This window comes from Mus musculus, chromosome 5, assembly GCF_000001635.26.
Source record: "Mus musculus strain C57BL/6J chromosome 5, GRCm38.p6 C57BL/6J".
Taxonomy (NCBI): domain Eukaryota; kingdom Metazoa; phylum Chordata; class Mammalia; order Rodentia; family Muridae; genus Mus; species Mus musculus.
Genome location: NC_000071.6, coordinates 108,176,129 through 108,197,752, shown reverse-complemented (window position 1 = coordinate 108,197,752; position 21,624 = coordinate 108,176,129). Strand labels below are relative to the sequence as shown.

Sequence of the window (21,624 nt, the reverse complement as noted above, 5' to 3'; positions counted from 1 at the left end):
TAAGAAGATAAAATCATTAAAAAATATATGTAATCATTTTTATTAAGAACTTATGAGTAAGTATAATTAATAATATTCAAGGGGCAGGGAAGACGTTTCAGTTATTAAATCAGTTGTTTAATCATAAGAACCCGAGTTTACTTACCAAACATACATACATAAGACTGTATTTGTAACCCTATAAAGTACTGGTGTAGATAGACAGATTGCTGGAGTTCATTGCCCAGTTAGCCCTGCCAATTAGTCAGAAACCCTGTCTCAAAACATAAGATGAACAGCAGTCCAGGAATATACTCAACTTCAAACTCTGTCCTCCACATGCACATAGACCAAAATGCGCATAATCACATGAGCATGTAAATAAAACATACACATACATATGCATCGACACACAGGAATATTCCACCTGTGGGCTAGAATCTACAAAACTCTCAGTTTGAAGAGTACTTGCCCAACATTCACAAGGGCCTGGACTTACTCTCCAGTACTGATAAACTGGACATGTTGGTACCTGTATATTAACCTTAGCACTAGAGAGGTGGGAAGCAGGAGGATCAGAGTTCATTGTTCTTCACTACATATATAGTTCTGGTGCCAGCCTAGGATTCATGAGACTCTAAAAAGACAAAAAAAAAAAAAATCTGATAACTTTATAAATAAGGGTATCTACTTTTATTTATCTAAAAGAGGCAAAATACTGAACACTGTCCCTTATTCCACTTAAATATGTCTTAGTCAGTGTTCTATTACTATGAAGAGACACCTAGACTAAGGCAACTCTTCTTTTTTTTTTTTTTTTTCGAGACAGGATTTCTCTATGTAGCCCTGGCTGTCCTGGAATTCACTCTATAGACCAGGCTGGCCCCAAACTTGGAAATCTGCCTGCCTCTGCCTCCCAAGTGCTAGGATTAAAGGCGTGCACCACCACTACCCTGCAAGGCAACTCTTAAAGAAACATTTGGGTTGGAGAGATGGCTCAGCAGTTGAGAGTACTGGCTGCTCTGTCAGAGGTTCAATTCCCAGCACTCATATTGTGGCTCACAACTGTCTGCAACTCCAGTTCCAGGTGACCTGTCACGCTCACACAGACATGCATTCAGTCAAAACATTAATGCACATAAAACAAAAAGAAATATTTTTCTTAGAGAAAAAAAAAAGAAAATATTTCTTTTATTGAGGGCTTGCTTACACTTTTAAAAGTTTAGTCCACTGTCACTGTGTAGGGACTATGATGGCATGCAAGCAGAAAATGGAGTAGCAACTGAGACCTACATCCTGATCCAAAAATGGCAGGAGAAGAAAGCCAAACCGGGCCTGGCTTGGGCTTTTGAAACTTTAAAGCCCACCCCTAGTACCATACTTCCCAAAACAAGGCCATACCTATGCCAACAAGGCCACAGCCCATAATCCTTCACAAGTAGTGCCACTCCCTGATGACAAAGGATTCAAATGTATAGGCCTAGAGAGGCCATTCTTATTCAAACCACCATACACACACACACACACACACACACACACACACACACACACACACACACACACACACCACACGGGTATTGTATTTAAGTTAAATTCAGCTAACTAGTTGATTACCTGAATTTGTTGTCTTTTCTAGTTCTGTTTTTGTTTGATCTAAAACCATATCTAACTGAGAAAGCTGCATGGATTTATTTTCCCCATCTCGCTTCAAATGAATTATTTCTTTTTCCATTTTAGACAGCTCCTCTTTGTACTGATCCATCTCAAGTTTGGCTTGCCTAATTAAAAAACCAAACAATAGAACATGTAATTTGGCAACTTTAAATCAAAAGACTTGTCTCTTACTTTAAGTATGTAAATTCTATAAGGATAAGTATTAGCAAAATCTCCACTCAGATTTTTAAGTCACCTATTATACTTTAAATTTTTTCAGTCTAACTATACCTAACTTTATAAAATTTTGTAGAGACTGAGAACATGCAAGGATAAGCACGTGACAGTTCCATTATTTGAAACATTAATGAAGAGGCTAAAGAAATTATCATAAAGACTATATTAAAGACTTATTATCAAAATGTCTATTAAAAGACTTTTAGTTTTAAAACTGATTAGAAATTCTTAGATTGGTCAGCATAAGCCAAAGAGAAGGCTAACAGAGTGATGTTAGTGACTAACTTGATTTTTAGGTCAGTAAAGAAAAGAAATAGCTACAATCTCAGTTCAAGCAGAGAGGAGAGAGATGAGGAGCAAAGTTTGTAAGTTTGAAGTAGCCCAAACTACACACTAAGGCCCTGTCTCAAAAACAAATCAGAGGAAAGGAAGCAAAAAGGGTATCAGAGTAGTAATATATTAGAAATAATAGTAAATATTAGAAACAGTGAGCTCTAGGGTAAACTACGGGGATGTCTGAAGTATGATGGAAATATAATAATCAGAGAAGAAATCTTTAAAAAAAGAAAACTCCAGTCGGGCGGTGGTGGCGCATGCCTTTAATCCCAGCACTCAGGAGGCAGGTTCGAGGCCAGCTTGGTCTACAGAGTGAGTTCCAGGACAGACAGGGCGACACAAAGAAACCCTATCTCAAAAACAAAAACAAAAGCAAACAAAAAACAAAATACAAAAAAAGAAAAAAGAAAACTCAAGTCAAAACATGAATCAGTTAAATGAACACTGATGAACCAGAGCTGATATTGGAAAGAACAGTAAGTCAGATGGACATTATCTGATGACATTAGCTAGAGTACAACTTTGACTCTCTGGTATAAGAACATGGGAAAAGGTTTCTTTAGTTTAGAAGCCTGCAAGAGAACTAATAATGTCCTCAGGGTAATGTCAGAGGTTTATTATAGTAAGAGAAAAGAAAAGGCAGAGAATATAGCAGATGTGTATGAGCTCCAAAAGGTACAACAGGAGTTTTCAGAAGTTGGCTGGGAAAGGAGAAAAGAGCAATGGGCCTGGGATTGGAAATGCAGCATTTCTTGTATCCTTGTATTTCAAGGATAGCGCTAGTGCTACAGTGTGAGCAGTCTTCATGGCCTCACAACTGTCACCAGTGGAAATGCTGTATTAGTGGCTAGATACCTGTCAATAGGAAAGAAATCTTGAAGGAACAATAAGTCACTGGCACTGTTAAGAAGCCTGTATCTGGTCAAGCAAGTACTACTCTAAGCCCAGGGGCCCTATCTTCATACTTAATCCCGTCAATGACAAAGGAAATCTGGGGACATAAGGTTTTAGTTCCTGCATGTAAGTTCACATTTGATGGCTACTGGTATAAATGGGGGTAGAATTATGTCACTTTACTGAGATAATTTTGAATGTCTAGTCAAGGCTGAGACATTATTTATCCTACATACAATTAAGTCCCCTGACTGGGTGGTGATGGCACATATCTTTGATCCCAGCACTTGGGAGGCAAAGGCAAGCGGATCTCTGAGTTCAAGGTCAGCCTGGTCCTCAGAGTGAGTTAGAGGACAGCTAGAGCTACACAGAAAAACCCTGTCTTGAGAAACCAAATGAAACAAAACAATAACCACCACCACCACAACAAGAAAATACCCAATTAGGTCCTCTGAGAGATTCCACAGTGTGAGGAGAGCTTTGCCTGTTAGCAACTTTCAGTGTTATTTATAATCTAATACGGCAGTTACTGAGTGCCTGTAAACTATAAGACATACTAAATGTTGTGGGGAACCCTAAAATAAGCTAAATAGGGTCCTTATTTTAAGAAAAGAAAGCAAAATTTGTAGTATGATAAAAAGAAAGAAAAAAGGAAGGCTATGAGGGAGATATAAGAAAATGCTACAGGAACTTAGGCTATGAAGAATTTAATTCCTCAGAAAAAAATCTCACTGCATATTATTAAATCTGAAACTCAAACTTACCAATACATCATTGAAAGGGCTAATAACTACTATATTCAAGTTTTACCTGGCAGTACCAGTTAGCTCGATAATTTTTTGCCTTTTCAAATCCACTTCACGTATGGCTGTTTCATATTTCTCTTCCATTTTTCTCAACTTTTCTGTTGAACTTTCCCTTTGTTTCTGAAGCTCTTGTTCTTGCTTTGATACCTGTTAAGCATTTTTCAGTTAAGTGTTTAAATTTAATTACAAGCCAACACTATCCAGAAAAAACATACTTTATATGTAGTCTAACCTATCATTTAGTTTTAGATGTATTCTAAAAATCAAGGTAAGCTTTGGTATGGTGAAATGTAACGATAGCTCAAACAATGGGAAGGCTGAGGCTAGAAGAGGGCCTGAGTCCCAGAGCTCAAGGCCAATCTCAAAAATATAAAAAGACTCCATCTCAAAAATTTAATAATAAAATTAAAATATAAATGAGGCTGCTTTGAAACAATAAGAACAAAACTAACTTTTAAGATAAGTTAAAGTAGCTGCACATCTGTACCAGGAAAGTGAGTTAGAAGAACTGAACAAGTCCAGGTGAGACCGTGTATGCTGTGCCCGCTGCACACGAGAGGTCTGAATTCATTCCTTAGCACAAGTAAGAAAAGGGAAGGAATGTAAACACAGAGGAGGGGAAAGAAATACACAAAACATTAAACATTTCACTTTTCACTGTTTTTTAATAATTATTTAATAATTTTTATGTGCATTGGTATTTTGCCTCCATGTGTGTCTGTGTGAAGTTGTCAGAACCCCTGAAGCTTGAGTTATAGACAGTTGTGAGGTGCCATGTGAGTGCTGGGAATTCAACCTAGGTCCTCTGGAAGAGCAGCCAGTGCTGTTAACTGCTGAGCCGTCTCTCCACCCTATTTCCTCTTCTTTATTATCCCAACTTGAAAATGTTTTTTTTCTTCTCATGTCAAAAAAGGGAGAGGGTGGCTGAGGATGAATTCAGAATATATATGTATTGCCAATATATTCTGCCAATATATTATTTGCTAATAATATATATTTAATCATATATATGACTAAAAAATTATGATGTACTAAAAAGAAATCAGAAAATCTATATTTTTTATATATTTTATTTCTTATGAAAGAGAAAAAATGGAATATTTATGAAAGAGATTGAGACAAAGTTAATAACGAATTAAAGAAAAAAGATGCTGGGCGTGGTGGCACATGCCTTTAATCCCAGCACTCGGGAGGCAGAGGCAGGCGGATTTCTGACTTCGAGGCCAGCCTGGTCTACAAAGTGAGTTCCAGGACAGCCAGGGCTACACAGAGAAACCCTGTCTTGGAAAACCATTTAAAAAAAAAAAAAGACAGAGAGAAAAGATTACTCTCTAGTATCAAATTGTCTAGAATTCTTTCAGTGAAATGGTAACATCATTATTTAATTTAAACAAATCTTGGTTGTGGTCTTAAAAATTGAACCCAAAGCCTTATGTGTACTAGAAAGGAACTGTACCACTGGCTATAATCCCGAGATCAAAACTTATTTGTGTAACCCAATAGCAGTTATTTTTTTGGGGAAAAGGGTTTTTTTTTTCATACTACATGTGTCATTCAAAAAGGAGACTTCAGAAGACATAATAATTCAGATAGTTATTAACTTTAGATTCAAGAAAAAAATTCAGTCAAGAAATTTAAATTATAATAAAATTTTGTAGCATAAGAAATCTGACCTTGGTAGTAAGTGGTCTAGGTCTGATTACATAAGAAATTATGTTTACTAATCAAACATCTGCAAATGATTTTTAAATTTTATTTCATAAGAAAATCAAACTATTTTTAATTAATAATATATACCTGTTTTTCAAGTTTACTCTGAGTATCTTCTAGCTCTCCATTTCTCATGGTCTCTTGCTGTAACATCTGCTGCTGCTGCTGAAGAGTGTGCTGTAGGATGGCATTTTGTTCACTCGTCTCTTCAAGATTATGAGTCTTTATCTTTAGCTCTTTCTGCAAACAATATACCTAGCAAAGATACACATTTCTTTTTACAATGAAATGTTTCAAATGAAAAACAACAAACATAAAAGGTGTCTTCCTTAATTGTCCCACTTTTCACACAGCAGCATAGTTGGTCATGGACGGAGAAGGGCAGGGTTCATAATTCTGACAGGGGAGATGAAGTAGACATGCTTATAGGGTTGGCTCTTGTTTGGTATGTTTCTGAAATGTTCCTATGTGATACACTGTTTTGGACAGCTAGGATACTGAGAAGGAAAGACATTTTCATACTATGGGCTGGTAAACTGTTCTTATGTGACCTTGTAGGAAGAGTATACACATCATGTCACATTTTAATGCTATAGGAAGAATGCTTTCTACAACCCATCTCAGAACGGGAAGGACAAAGGGAACCCTGGGTTAATCTACACTTCATTTGATGACCTTTCCCCTTTACAGATATAAAACCAAAATCACTACATAATAAAATCAGGTGATATTTATAATACTAAATACTGTTAATATAATAGTTTATATAATATTATAGCAAATAAATGCAGAATATTCACATTCTAACACATAAAGGCATAACAATATCAACTATAAAATTTTAATGATTCACTTTAAATATTTAAGCTTTCAGTACATTGGTCTCCAAAATTTCTTTAAAAGATATCTTTAAGGTAGGTATGGTAGTACACACCTAAAACTCCAACCCTTGGGAGGCTGAGGCAGGAGTATTATGAATTAGAGACTAGCTAGAACTATATCAAAGCCTTCTCTGTCTCAGAAAACAAAATACATGAGAAGAAGCAGAGGACAGAATTAGACTTGACAGTGGACAACCTGGGAGGCACTCCTCTTTCCTACCACGTGGATAGAGTGCAGATCATCATGGGGCTGGCAAAACTGGCTTTACCTGCTGAGCCATTTCCTCAGCATGTCAAAAAGGGTCTTTAATCTAGTAACTGCAAATTTTATCTCAATAAAGTTTAGTTGCTAAACCTGATTTAAAAAAATAATAGTATCTCACTACATAACCATAGATAGCTTAAAACTAGGTAGTTCAGGGAGGGGATAGGGGATTTTCAGAGGGGAAACTAGGAAAGGGTATAACATTTGAAACGTAAATAAAGCAAATAACTTAAAAAAAAAAAAAAAACCTAGGTAGTTCAGGGTCAGCTTAAAACTCATGATTCTCCTGCATCAGTCATCCAAGTACTGGGATTATAAGTATGCGGCACCAAGTTCAGCTTCTAAAACCTGAGTCTTAGTCATTAAACAACAAGAAACAAAAGCAGAAATTTTAATTTTTGCTAAGCAGTGATGGTACACATCTTTAATCCCAGCACTTAGGAGGGAAGCAGATCTCTGAGTTTGAGGCCAGCCTGGTCTACAGAGTGAGTTCAGGACAGTCAGGGCTACACAGAGAAACACTGTCTTGAAAAACAAAACAAAACAAAACAAAACAAAACAAAAAAATAAAACAAAACAAAAGAAAACAAAAGAAAATAAAAAAACAAAAAAATTAAATTTTGGAAGAATTTTATACTCCTAAATCTAAAACAATGCTTTAGATATTATTTATTTTGTATTAAAATCATTCTGTAATGCTTATAACTTATTACTCTGATTCTAAAAACTAAATCAATTTGAATTTTAAGATATTATATTTTATGCTGTAATGAAATAGTCTGTTCTTTAAAGAATATATAATTTAGAACTTGTTTTTAATGTCACATATATTATATATAAAGATGTACGTTTTAAGCATATTAAGGAGATGAAGTTGTAACTCAGTTGTTGAAAGATTCTGCCTAGTATGGTGGTCTGAAAGAGAATGGCTCCCGTAGGCATATATCACTGGATACTTGGTGGGTGAGACTGTTTGGGAAAGAGTAGGGAGTGTGACCTTGTTAGAAGATGGGTGTCACTGGGGTTAGGGTTTGAGGTTGCAAAAGACTCATCCATTTGTAGTTAACTCTCTGCCTCATGGCTGTGTCTCAACATATAAACTCTCAGCTACCGCTCCAGTGCCTGCCTGTTGCCATGCTCCCTGCCATGCTGGTCATAGATTCTAACCTTCTGAAGGGGAAGCCCCAAATAAATTCTTTCTTCTCTATGTTGCCTTAGTCATGGTGTCTTACCACAGTAACAGAGAAGGGGTACCTAGCATGCCATGGGTGCCGTCCCCAGCAGCACAAAAGCCAGGCATGGCTATACACGTCTGTAATCTCAGCACTCGACAAGCAGTAGCAGGAAGCTCTTAAGTTCTATACCATCACTTATATAGCAAGTCTGAAGTTACCGACGGATACCCTAGACCAATCTTGTCTTTAAAAACGCCAAACAAAATTAAGTATATTGGGCTGGTGAGATGGCTCAGTGGGTAAGAGCACCCGACTGCTCTTCCGAAGGTCCGGAGTTCAAATCCCAGCAACCACATGGTGGCTCACAACCATCTGTAACAAGATCTGACGCCCTCTTCTGGAGTGTCTGAAGACAGCTACAGTATACTTACATATAATAAATAAATAAACCTTTAAAAAAAAAAGATACAACCACTGTCTTCAGTTAAAAAAAAATTAAGTATATTGAAAAGACTATTTAAAAATAAAACAAAATAATAAGTGCAAATTTGGGGCTGGTGAGATGGCTCAGCAGTTAAGAGCATTGGCTGCTCTTCCAAAGGTCATGAGTTGAGTTCCCAACAACCACCTGGTGGCTCATGACCATCTAGAAAGGGATTTAATGCCCTCTTCTGGTGTGCAGGTGTACATGCAGAGAAAAAATGCAGACATTTAAAAAGAAGGGGGGAAAAATAACTTGTAAATTTTCTAAATAAAAAAGCAACTTACCTCTTCAGATTTCTTCTTCAGCTGTCTTTCAAATTTTTCCTTATTTCTTTCCAATTGATTCAAATGCAAAGCAAGCTCTTCCTTACAGATTTCTAACGCTGAATCCAGTTGTCTGACCTAAGGTAAGAACAAGCAAAAATATAACATCCAACAACAAGAAAAACCAAGGCTGGGTATGGAGGCACATGCCTTTACCCCGGCTCTTAGGAGGCAGAGGAAGGCAAATCTCTGAGTTCTAGGCCAGGCTGGTCTAATAGTGAGATGCAGGAAATCCAGGGCTATGTAGAAAGTCTTCCTCAAAAACAAAACACTTGCTACACAAGCCTGGGGTCCTGAGTTTGATTCCTGAACCAGTGGAGACAATCAACTCAGGAAAGTTATTCTGACCTCTACCAACCATATACTGCAACACACACTTACGTGCAGTGTTGTAAGCAATCTCAACACACATCAAAGTGATCAAAAAATTTAGGTAATATTTACACCTCTAAAATAGTTTTTTTCCCATTTTTTATTAGGTATTTAGCTCATTTACATTTCCAATGCTATACCAAAAGTCCCCATACCCCCCCACTCCCCCTTTTTGGCCCTGGCATTCCCCTGTACTGGGGCATATAAAGTTTGCAAGTCCAATGGGCCTCTCTTTGCAGTGATGGCCGACTAGGCCATCTTTTGATACATATGCAGCTAGAGACAAGAGCTCCGGGGTACTGCTTAGTTCATATTGTTGTTCCACCTATAGGGTTGCAGTTCCCTTTAGTTCCTTGGGTGCTTTCTCTAGTTCCTCCATTGGGGGCCCTGTGGTCCATTCAATAGCTGACTGTGAGCATCCACTTCTGTGTTTGCTAGGCCCTGGCATAGTCTCACAAGAGACAGCTATATCAGGGTCCTTTCAGCAAAATCTTGCTAGTGTATGCAATGGTGTCAGCGTTTGGAAGCTGATCATGGGATGGATCTCTGGATATGGCAATCACTAGATGGTCCATCCTTTCGTCACACTTCCAAATTTTGTCTCTGTAACTCCTTCCATGGGTGTTTTGTTCCCAATTCTAAGAAGGGGCAAAGTGTCCACACTTTGGTCTTCGTTCTCTTGGGTTTAATGTTTTTAGCAAATTATATCTTATATCTTGGGTATCCTAAGTTTCTGGGCTAATATCCACTTATCAGTGAGTACATATTGTGAGAGTTCCTTTGTGATTGGGTTACCTCACTCAGGATGATGCCCTCCAGGTCCATCCATTTGCCTAGGAATTTCATAAATTCATTCTTTTTAATAGCTGAGTAGTACTCCATTGTGTAAACGTACCACATTTTTTGTATCCATTCCTCTGTTGAGGGGCATCTGGGTTCTTTCCAGCTTCTGGCTATTATAAATAAGGCTGCTATGAACATAGTGGAGCATGTGTCCTTCTTATCGGTTGGGGCATCTTCTGGATATATGCCCAGAAGAGGTATTGCTGGATCTTCCGGTAGTACTATGTCCAATTTTCTGAGGAACCGCCAGACTGATTTCCAGAGTGGTTGTACAAGCTTGCAATCCCACCAACAATGGAGGAGTGTTCCTCTTTCCCCACATCCTCGCCAGCATCTGCTGTCACCTGAATTTTTCATCTTAGCCATTCTGACTGGTGTGAGGTGGAATCTCAGGGTTGTTTTGATTTGCATTTCCCTGATGATTAAAGATGTTGAACATTTTTTCAGGTGCTTCTCTGCCATTCGGTATTCCTCGGGTGAGAAATCTTTGTTCAGTGGAGACAATCAACTCAGGAAAGTTATTCTGACCTCTACTAACCATATACTGCAACACACACTTAAGTGCAGTGTTGTAAGCAATCTCAACACACATCAAAGTGATCAAAAAATTTAGGTAATATTTACACCTCTAAAATAGTTTTATTTAGTATATAAAATAGTATGACAGAAAAAGATTCACTGTAAAAATTCATTCTTCACAGCAAACTAGGGAACCAAAGAGGAATCACATAATAGATTCCTGAACAAAGTAAGTTCAGGAAGAGGCACTATGAGATGACAGAGGGGTTCAAATCTGTAGAATGGTTATTTGAAAGAATAGCAAGCAGACACCCAAAAGCACTCCCTTAAAAAGGTAAACATATTGCTTATTTCTTAAGTTAGTACAAATATCCTATGAATGTTGCTAAGATGATACCATTTGGAAATTCTGGTTTATTAAGAAGACATAAAATTTTTTGGAGAAAAAAAAGCAAATTCTTTGCTTAGTATCTGTGAAATTATTTTTCCTAAAGATAGCAAAACTTGACTCAAGTGTTTATAAATAAATGCTTTGTGCTATCTAAATATAAAGGAGCAAATCAAATTTAATAACTTTTAAAAAATACTAACTCAAACTGGGCAGTGGTGGCACACATCTTTAATCCCAGCACTTGGGAGGCAGAGGCAGGCGGATTTCTGAGTTTGAGGACAGCCAGGGCTACACAAAGAAACCCTGTCTCAAAAAACCAAAAAACAAAAACAAAAACAAAAACAAAACAAAAAACCTTTTAAAAAACTAATTCAAACTGGGCAGTGGCAGCACACATCTTTAATCCCAGCACGTTGGAGGCAGAAGCAGGTAGATCTCTGTGAGTTCAAGGCCAGCTGGGTCTACAGAGTTAGTTCCAGGACAGTCAAAGCTACACAGCGAAACTCTGGGGGGTGGGGGTGGGGGGAAGACAACAAGACAACAAGGTCTTTGGTTTATGCATACATACATAACCACACCCATCTATCCCATCAAGTCATAAGATTATTTTTTCTTTTTCTTTTAGGTTTATTATTATACATAAGTACACTGTATGGCCAAAAGGATATACTATATAACACACTACAGCTTCCACAGTGAATTTTTTCCTCTCTTGAGGGGAAGGCTGCAAGGGTGGAGGACAGGTACAAGGGGGGGAAGAAGAGTGGGATTGGAACGCATGAGATGAAATTCACAAAGAACCAATAAGGTTTTTAAAAGGCGCCAAGGGGGAAACAGTCAATGTATGACTCGTTCATTTTGAGTTCACATCTCTTATCTGGCCATTAACATATGAAACACTGCTTAGATGTATTAGGTGATTTCATAAGAACCAGGAGGTTAACCACTTTAGAATATTATTTAATGAAATAGTTTCATGCCTACAACTTTACAAAGTTATTTACCTTTTTCCCCCTAGATTTTTGAAACAAGGTACTACTCTGGAGCCTTAGCTGGCCTAGAACCCACAATATAGACCAGGTTAGCCTGATTTTTTTTGGAAATCCTCTAGACTCTTCTCCCAAGTGCTAGGATTAAAGGCAGGGCTACTATGCTTGACCTGCATACTAATTTTTTAAATTAAGTTTACTATTGCACTGAATATAATATATTGTAATGAACTGGCATGACAGTAAACGTTAAAGAATTGCTGAATGCTATAGGAATAACTACAGTGTGGTGGTTAATATTACATTTAAAGTTAGACTTATGGACTGGAGAGATGGCTCAGCGGGTAAGAGTGCTAACTGCTCTCCCAGAGGTCCTGAGTTCAATTCCCAGCAACCACATGGTGGCTCACAACCATCTGTAATGGGATGTGATGCCCTCTTCTGGTGTGTCTGAAGACAGCTACAATGTACTCATATACATAAAATAAATAAAAATATATCTTTAAAAAAAGCTGGTGAGGTAGATACCTTTAAAAAAAAAAAGTTTAGACTTACTATGTTTGAGAGACCGAAAAGCAAAAAATGTCTCTAACATGTAAACCCTTAACTTGAATAGGCTGTGCCCTAACAGCCCATTTCTCTTTTTCCCCAAACATTGAAAACTATTTTTAAATTAACTGGTCTTATAAAATTTGCTGTTCTACCAAGATAGTGAGTAGTAGGTCAAAAACTCTAACTGCTGTTTCAACTTTTGTAATCAAAAGCTGACTCTTGCTGACTCTGCTCAAAAAGATGACTATGGCAACTGCAAGATATACATGTGAAAATTAGACCCTGCCTACACATAGACAGAATACATGCAATCTGTGGTTTTTGCTTTTATAAACCTCGAGCTGATATGGCTAGGTGCTACATCCTGGAAGTGCTCTCAGGTGCGGTTCTGGCCCCACAGTGGATGCCAGTATATAAAAGAAAAAGCTTCTTCTTGCTGAAATTAATTTATGGTCATAGTGAATCTGAGTGAGCCCAGATCCGTAACAATAAATAAAGGTATAACTTTTGGGTTGGAGAGACAGCTCCTTCAGTAGAGCTCCTACACAGCAAGCACTGGGGTCACAGGTCAGATTCTAGCACTACATAAGAAGTTAGCTGTGTCAGCATGCATGGGTATATAATTCTAATATCAGGAAGGCAGAGACAGGCACATTTACTGAAGCTCACATGTCAGGCAAAATAGCTCAAGTGGCAAGCTCCAAGTTTGGTAAGATAGCCTATCTCAAAAAATAAGACTGAGGAAAAGACCTGATTTCAACTTCTAAGTGTCTCTGTCTGTCTCTGTCTCTGTCTCTTTTCCCCATAACTGTTTACATGGGTATACACAATCACAAAACAGGTTACAAACAGCGTACCAGGCAGAAAGTAGGTATCTTTTATAGTGAGGTATAAGATGGCAGCATATTTAGACCTATTAACTTTAATAAAAAATAAAGAATATATAGTAATTCTTCGTTATTCACAAAGGAAACATTTCAAGATTATAGGATTGAATCCTAAATATACTGTTTTTTCATACACAGACAGACACATACAGGCAAATTTAGTGCCTTTTCCATGTTAATTAAGCACTTATCACACTCTGTGGCTACAGCCGTTATAGTTTGAGATAAAACTACTACTACTTTGTTTTTAAGGTTGCTTAAATTATGTTTGTGTCTGTGGGGGAAGATGTGTGTACACATGAGCCCTCCTCCTTTGTTATTTCTCATTGGTAACACTAATGAGTTGCAACTATAGAAAAAAATATAATATTTAAAAATACCTTTGTGTGTACTCTGAGACCAAAAAGGGGTGGGATCCACTGAAGCTAGAGCTACAGGCAATTGTCACTGCCCCACAGGCTGCTGGAACTAAACTCAGGTCCTATTCAAGAACAGTACACTCTCTTAACCTCTAAGCCATTTTCCCGACACTTTAATTGACTTTTATACATTATATATATTTTTCTTTTAATTAGGTATTTTCTTCATTTACATTTCCAATGCTATCCCAAAAGTCCCCCTTCCCCCCTCCCACTCTTCTCCCCCCCCCCCCCCCACTTCTTTGCCCTGGCATTCCCCTGTACTTAGGCATATAAAGTTTGCAAGACCAATGGGCCTCTCTTTCCACTGATGGCCGACTAGGCCATCTTCTGATACATATGCAGCTAGAGACACGAGCTCCGGGGGGTACTGGTTAGTTCATATTGTTGTTCTACCTATAGGGTTGCAGATCCCTTTAGCTCCTTGGGTACTTTCTCTAGCTCCTCCATTGGGGGCCCTGTGATCCATCCAATAGCTGACTGTGAGCATCCACTTCTGTGTTTGCTAGGCCCAAGAATAGCCTCACAAGAGACAGCTATATCAGGGTCCTTTCAGCAAAATCTTGCTAGTGTATGCAATGGTGTTAGCAAATAGAGGCTGATTATGGGATGGATCCCCAGGTATGGCAGTCTCTAGTCCATCCTTTCATCTCAGCTACAAACTTTGTCTCTGTAACTCCTTCCATGGGTGTTTTGTTCCCAATTCTAAGAAGGGGCAAAGTGTCCACACTTTGGTCTTTGTTTTTCTTGAGTTTTATGTGTTTTACAAATTGTATCTTATATCTTGGGTATTCTACGTTTCTGGGCTAATATCCACTTATCAGTGAGTACATACCATGTGAGTTCTTTTGTGATTGGGTTACCTCACTCAGGATGATGCCCTCAAGGTCCATCCATTTGGCTAGGAATTTCATAGATTCATTCTTTTTAATAGCTTTTTAATAGCTCCATTGTGTAAATGTACCACATTTTCTGTATCCATTCCTCTGTTGAGGGGCATCTGTGTTCTATTCCAACTTCTGGCTATTATAAATAAGGCTGCTATGAACATAGTGGAGCATGTGTCCTTCTTACCGGTTGGAACATCTTTTGGATATATGCCCAGGAGAGGTATTGTGGGATCCTCCGGTAGTACTATGTCCAATTTTCTGAGTAACCGCCAGACTGATTTCCAGAGTGGTTGTACAAGCTTGCAGTCCCACCAACAATGGAAGAGTGTTCCTCTTTCCCCACATCCTTACCAGCATCTGCTGTCACCTGAATTTTTTATTTTAGCCATTCTGACTGGTATGAAGTAGAATCTCAGGGTTGTTTTGATTTGCATTTCCCTGATGATTAAGGATGCTGAACATTTTTTCAGGTGCTTCTCAGCCATTTGGTATTCCTCAGATGAGAATTCTTTGTTTAGCTCTGAGACCCATTTTTTTTTAAAGATTTTATTTTATTTATTTATTATATGTAAGTATACTGTAGCTGCCTTCAGACACTCCAGAAGAGGGCGCCAGATCTCGTTACGGATGGTTGTGAGCCACTATGTGGTTACTGGGAATTGAACTCAGGACCTTCGGAAGAGCAGTCAGTGCTCTTAACTGCTGAGCCATCTCTCCAGCCAGAGTCCCATTTTTTAATGGGGTTATTTGATTTTCTGGAATCCACCTTCTTGAGTTCTTTATATATATATATTGGATATTAGTCCCCTATCTGATTTAGGATAGGTAAAGATCCTTTCCCAATCTGTTGGTGGCCTTTTTGTCTTATTGACAGTGTCTTTTGCATTACAGAAGCTTTGCAATTTTATGAGGTCCCATTTGTCGATTCTCGATCTTACAGCACAAGCCATTGCTGTTCTATTCAGGAACTAAAATCAGGGACTAGACAAGGCTGCCCACTTTCTCCCTACCTAGTCAACATTGTCCTAGCAAAAGCAATTAGACAACAAAAGGAAATCGAGGGGATACAAATTGGAAAGGAAGAATTCAAAATATCACTTTTTGCAGATGATATGATAGTATATATAAGTGATCCTAAAAATTCCACCAGAGAACTCCTAAACCTGATAAACAGCTTCAGTGAAATAGCTGGATATAAAATTAACTCAAACAAGTCAATGGCCTTTCTCTACACAATGGATAAACAGGCTGAGAAAGAAATTAGGGAAACAACACCCTTCTCAATAGTCACAAATAATATAAAATACCTTGGCATGACTCTAACTAAGGAAGTGAAAGATCTGTATAATAAGAACTTCAAGTCGCTGAAGAAAGAAATCAAAGACGATCTCAGAAGATAGAAAGATCTCCCATGCTCATGGATTGGCAGGATCAATATAGTAAAAATGGCTATCTTGCCAAAAGCAATCTACAGATTCAATGCAATCCCCATTAAAATTCCAACTCAATTCTTCAACGAATTAGAAAGAGCAATCTGCAGATTCATCTGGAATAACAAAAAACCTAGGATAGCAAAAACTCTTCTCAAGGATAAAGGAACCTCTGGTAGAATCACCATGCCTGACCTAAAGCTGTACTACAGAGCAATTGTGATAAAAACTGCATGGTACTGGTATAGCGACAGACAAGTAGACCAATGGAATAGAATTGAAGACCCAGAAATGAACCCACACACCTATGGTCACTTGATCTTTGACAAGGGAGCAAAAACCATCTAGTGGAAAAAAGACAGCATTTTCAACAAATGGTGCTGGCACAACTGGCGGTTATCATGTAGAAGAATGCAAATTGATCCATTCCTATCTCCTTGTACTAAGGTCAAATCTAAGTGGATCAAGGAACTCCACATAAAACCAGAGACAGTGAAACTTATAGAGGAGAAAGTGGGGAAAAGCCTCCAGTATACATTATATTTTTAATAATTTATCAGAAGGAAAGGCATAAAAATGTCCATAATAGCAAAATAGAGGGTTAATAAGATGGCTCAGCAGGTAAAGATTCTTGCTTCCAAACCTGATTACCTAAACTCTATCCTTGAGACCCAGGTAATAGAAGGAGAGAACTGACTCTTGACTTCACACTCATGCCATGGCATGTGTATACATACACATGCACGCACACAGGCACAAACACACACACGTGCACTCACACACACATGCACATACAAAACCACAAAAAGTATATAATTATACTAGCCTTGATTGTTTCTTCAGATACATGAATCTGCAATGCTTTTAAAGCTTCATCTTTCTTCATATTTTCTTTTTCCATTTCCTGTAAATAAATTTTGGTAAGAAAATATGTTAGGGCCGGGCGGTGGTGGCGCACGCCTTTAATCCCAGCACTTGGGAGGCAGAGGCAGGCGGATTTCTGAGTTCGAGGCCAGCCTGGTCTACAAAGTGAGTTTCAGGACAGCCAGGGCTATACAGAGAAACCCTGTCTCGAAAAACAAAAAAAACCAAACAAAAAAAAAAATATGTTAGGATTACAAATAAATATTGAGAATATATTAGATTTATGTCACAGAAACATAAACTTAAGATGTAAGCTCTTACCACTTTACTTTCTGTCAAGAGTCTATCTAGTGATTCAAGGTGATGCTGTTTACACAGTATATCTTGCTGCAAAATGGACATAGTCTTTTCTTGTTCTTTAAACTGTTGGTCTCTTTTCTCCAGTTGAGTTTCGAGCTAAATATAAAAACAGGGTTTTCATATTACATTTTAAAAGCACTGAGAACACTTTAAACATAAATATATTTGAAAGAATGTAAATTTTCGCATTTTAGAAATTTTCTTAAGTTTTTCTAATTTAAAAAATTAAATTATATGCCGATCTCTTTCTGCTTTCTTCCATTGACTGGCCTATTTTTATACTTTCATTAAACATGTATCATCATAAACAATATGGAATACAATTTTCTGTCTTGAAATTTAAAGATCATTCCAATATCTTTATGTTTTGACAACTTGCTTTTTATTTTACTACAGTCTCAAATGTTTATCTGTGCTGACATATGTGAGTCCAGTTCATTTACTTAGGAAGTACTATACTCTTTGACCTCTTGCTTTAATCACTGCAACAATGTTGGAATAGCATCCTTTATACAAGTCTGCTTATGCACACATATAAGAGTTTACCTAGAACAAGTCACCTAGAAATTGACTTCTTGATGTAGGCTAGGCTTATTTTCATTTTAGTAGGTATTCTCTTAAAAGAACATCAAAATTTTTCTCTCTCCCTTCACCCTTGATCTGTTTTAGCTTTTGAGACTGGGCCTGACTATGCAGCAAAGGCTATGCTTAGACTGATAGCAAACTTGTCTCAACATTCCAACTGGAAAGATGGCCAAGTGATTCGGAGCACTTATTGCTCCAGGTTTGTGGCTCAGAATCATCTGCAACTCCCATTTCAGGGGATCTGAAACCCCAGTCTCAACTGTGGGCACCAGGCATATACATGGTGCATTCATAGAAAGCAGGCAAAACACATACAATGTAAGATAAATATATATAAATCTGTAAAAAATTTAAAGTGGGTTAATTCTGCTTTTATCAGAAATCTAATAATGTGCATGTATTGAGACTTTAGGTTAGCCTGAACTCTCTAAGTAAACCAGACTGATCGAGAGCTTATTACAATCCTTCTCTCTTAGCATCTCAAGTGTGCACCACTATATTAAGTTAAAATTTACACTTTCATGAGAAGTAAAAATTCTCTTTTTAAAAAATGTATTTATTATTTATGCAATATTCTGCCTGCATGTGTGCCTTCAGCCCAGAAGAAGGGATCAGATCTCATTATAGATGGTTATGAGCCACCATGTATTCGCTGGGAATTGAACTCTGGAAGAGTAGCCAGCACTCTTAAACGCTGAGCCATCTCTCCAGTCCAAAGTAAAAATTCTTATTCTCCACAATTTAACCAATAACTGGTAAAAGCAAACTTTATATATATATATAAAATTGTGTGTGCCCATGCATGTACAGGTGAGTGTGTGTGTGTGTGTGTGTGTGTGTGTGTGTGTGTGTGTGTGTGTGTATACACATGTATGGATCAGTGATCTTCCCTCTATTTTCTACCAGTTTTCTTTTTGAGAAAGTTGAGCCCGGCTGAAGGACACACTAGGCTGGGTAGCTACTAAATCCCAGGAATGCCTGCTAGCACTGATGCTTGCCTTTCTGTGTGGGTAATGGAGACTCAAACGCAGATCTGCATGTTGGTGCAACATGCACTTTAATCCTAAACCATCTCTCCTGTCCCCAAAATATTACATTTTAATAGTAATGAAATCAAAATGAAATAGTATCCTAAGGTGGAAAAAAATTATAAATAAAGTTTACCAAAAAAGTTATGATTCTGAACATGAATAATTCAAACACAAACCATTTAGTAAAATGCAGTTGCTTTAAAAATTGTTTGCCTTAAGTGTGTGTATACATCTGTTATCTAGTTATTCCCTATTATACATATATATTTGGTTCTCCATATCAAAGGATCTGCATCCATATATGCAAACACTACACAATGAAAACATTTATCTGTACTATTGTGATTATTTCCTAAGCAATGAAGCATAGTAACTATTTATATAGTATTTCCATCGAATTATCTATCATAAAGTACTCCACAGATATTTAAAGAATATAGAGAGAAGTTATACACAAATTTGTCTTATTTTATATGAAGAATTTGAGCATTCTCAGGGTTAGGCATTGGTGGGTTGAATTTCCTAAGGAAATAAAGGGATGATGGGATGATTGTATTATATTCAGGCAAGTTTACGAACATGGAAGGAAAAACAGTTTAGAAGACATAAAATAAGATTTTAACAATTCTAGATCATCATCTACCCATTTGCTTGCTTGCTTGCTTACTTGTTTGTTTATTGGCAGGGTCTCAATATATAGCTCTGGCTGGCCTAGAACCCTGCTATAGCCTCATAGGAATCAACCTGCTTCTGCCCACTGAGTACTATGTTTAAAGGTATGTGCCACCATACCCAGGCTAAATGACAGATATTTTTTTAAGGTTTAATTTCTGTGTATGTTTGTGCGCTTGAGTGTATGTTTGTTCATCATGTGTAACTGCCTGCAGAGGGTAGAATGGAGTATCAGATCTATGGAATTAGAGTTACAAGAGGTTGCATATGGACAAGATATGGTCAGTGGGAAGTGAATCTAGGTACTCACTCTTTTATTTTTTTTTAAGAATTATTTACTTTATGTATTTGAGTATGCTGTCGCTATCTTCAGACACACCAGGAGAGGGCATCAGATCCCATTACATATGATTGTGAGCCACCATGTGGTTGCTGGGAACTGAACTCAGGACCTCTAGAAATGTAGCCAGTGCTCTTAACCACTGAGCCATCTCTCCAGACCCTAGGTACTCTTAAAGAGCAGCAAGTAACCTTAACTACTGAGTCACCTCTTTAGCCCCTAGACTTTAAAAAATTATATACAGTAATCATTTTTCCTTTTTCTAATTTTAGGGGTTTTTAAAATGTGTGTGTATATATGTTCACATGTGTGTCCATGTGCATTTACAGGTCAAGGGCTGATATTGGTTAACTTCCTTTACCATACTCTGCCTTATTTTTTAAGACTGGGTCTATCACTGAACCTGTAACTCACAGATCCTGCTCGATTGCCTTGTTATCAAAGCCGAGAGATCCTCCTTTCTCCACCTCCCCAGTGCTTAAAAACATGAACCACTTCACCTGGCATTTTACATAGGTGCTTGGGATCAAATTTAGTTCTCATGATATCCCTGTAGCCCCTAAGCTTTCGAATTTTCATATACATAAACTCATGAAACAGTCAACATAGGTTATACAAAAGCTCTTGTGTCTTCAATTAACACTGTGCTGGCCTTTCACAGTGAGACATATAAACACATGAAATACCACACACAGTCAGTCAGGTTCTAGGACAGCTCCTTCAACCACAGTTAACTCTGTGCTGGCCTCTGACATCAGACCCTGGGACTCACTGAGCTGCTCTCTAATTCCTAGTTTAAGCTTCACAGCACATACAAGGCCAGCTTGGGCTACAAGGGACTCTGCCTCAAAAAAATAAAATAAAAAACAATTGCCTTTACTGTAAATATAAGTTTCCAATATCCCAAGACAAATAACTAGGATTATACAGAAATATATGAAACATTTTTTACCTAGAAAATGTCAAATTGTTTTCTAAAGCAGTACCACTTTGCACTAATACTAACAACAAAAGAAGATTACACTTGTTTTGCATTCTTGTCAGTATTCTCTATGGTCAATCTTCCCTCTCACTCCTGTTATGCTGTGACGTCCTCAGAATAGCTGTAGCTATTTTGTTGCATGCCTGCCAGCTATTTCATATTCTTGTTGTAACACGCCTGCCAGTCTTTGATACAGAGAAGTGACTTGGCTCAAGGACCTGCTGACCACATATCCTGTTTTGTTCTGTATGTTCTGAATGTTTTGTATGAGGTTTGCTAATCTTAAAATTTTCACAAAGCTTTACATAGGACCCATCAAACCAAAGGTAAATATGAGCTATTATGTCTAAAATATCTTGAGTCAGAGCTAACCACTGGGCAGCCATTCCTGCAGCTATGTGTGAGCTCACTGTGGCTTTTGTAGCTAACAGTGAAGAATGCTACTAATAAGCCAAAAAATTATGATTATAATGCTTATGCTCCATTTTCTCAGTGTTCTTAAATTCCCCTGTTCACAACTCATCCACTACCCTCTTATCTTCCTCAGGACCAACCAGCGTACAGGTTAGCTGATCATACTTTGCCTGGTGAGCCCTTTACACTTCTGAACCTGGTTTTTCCTACAGAGTCTACTCTGAGAGCAGAATAGGACTGCAATTAGACTCCCAAGACCTTTCTGCAGTCCTGGATGTCCAGTATTAAGGTGTACGTTCAATAATCTATTCTTGCTTAACTGATATGGTACGTATGGTTTG

The 21,624-nt window shown here is 37.8% G+C and overlaps 1 protein-coding gene across 6 annotated transcripts in view; it reads right to left on the bottom strand.

Annotated features, from left to right (window-relative positions):
* Positions 1-21,624, bottom strand: part of Ccdc18 (coiled-coil domain containing 18) — a 107,852-nt gene that overhangs the window by 42,760 nt on the left and 43,468 nt on the right. For 5 of the 6 annotated variants that reach the window (XR_003955715.1, XM_006535251.4, XM_006535253.4 and 2 more), the window contains exons 15-20: positions 17,221-17,355; positions 16,862-16,939; positions 8,705-8,821; positions 5,703-5,870; positions 3,910-4,052; positions 1,594-1,757 (exon numbers count right to left, since the gene is read on the bottom strand). Coding sequence is in view for 5 of the 6 variants with exons in the window: in XM_006535251.4 (XP_006535314.1) it covers positions 1,594-1,757; positions 3,910-4,052; positions 5,703-5,870; positions 8,705-8,821; positions 16,862-16,939; positions 17,221-17,355 (805 nt within the window). In the remaining variant the exon portion in view is untranslated. Of the gene's footprint in view, positions 1-2; positions 617-1,593; positions 1,758-3,909; positions 4,053-5,702; positions 5,871-8,704; positions 8,822-16,861; positions 16,940-17,220; positions 17,356-21,624 lie in introns of those variants that run through there. The other variant, XM_006535255.4, reaches the window with a different exon arrangement.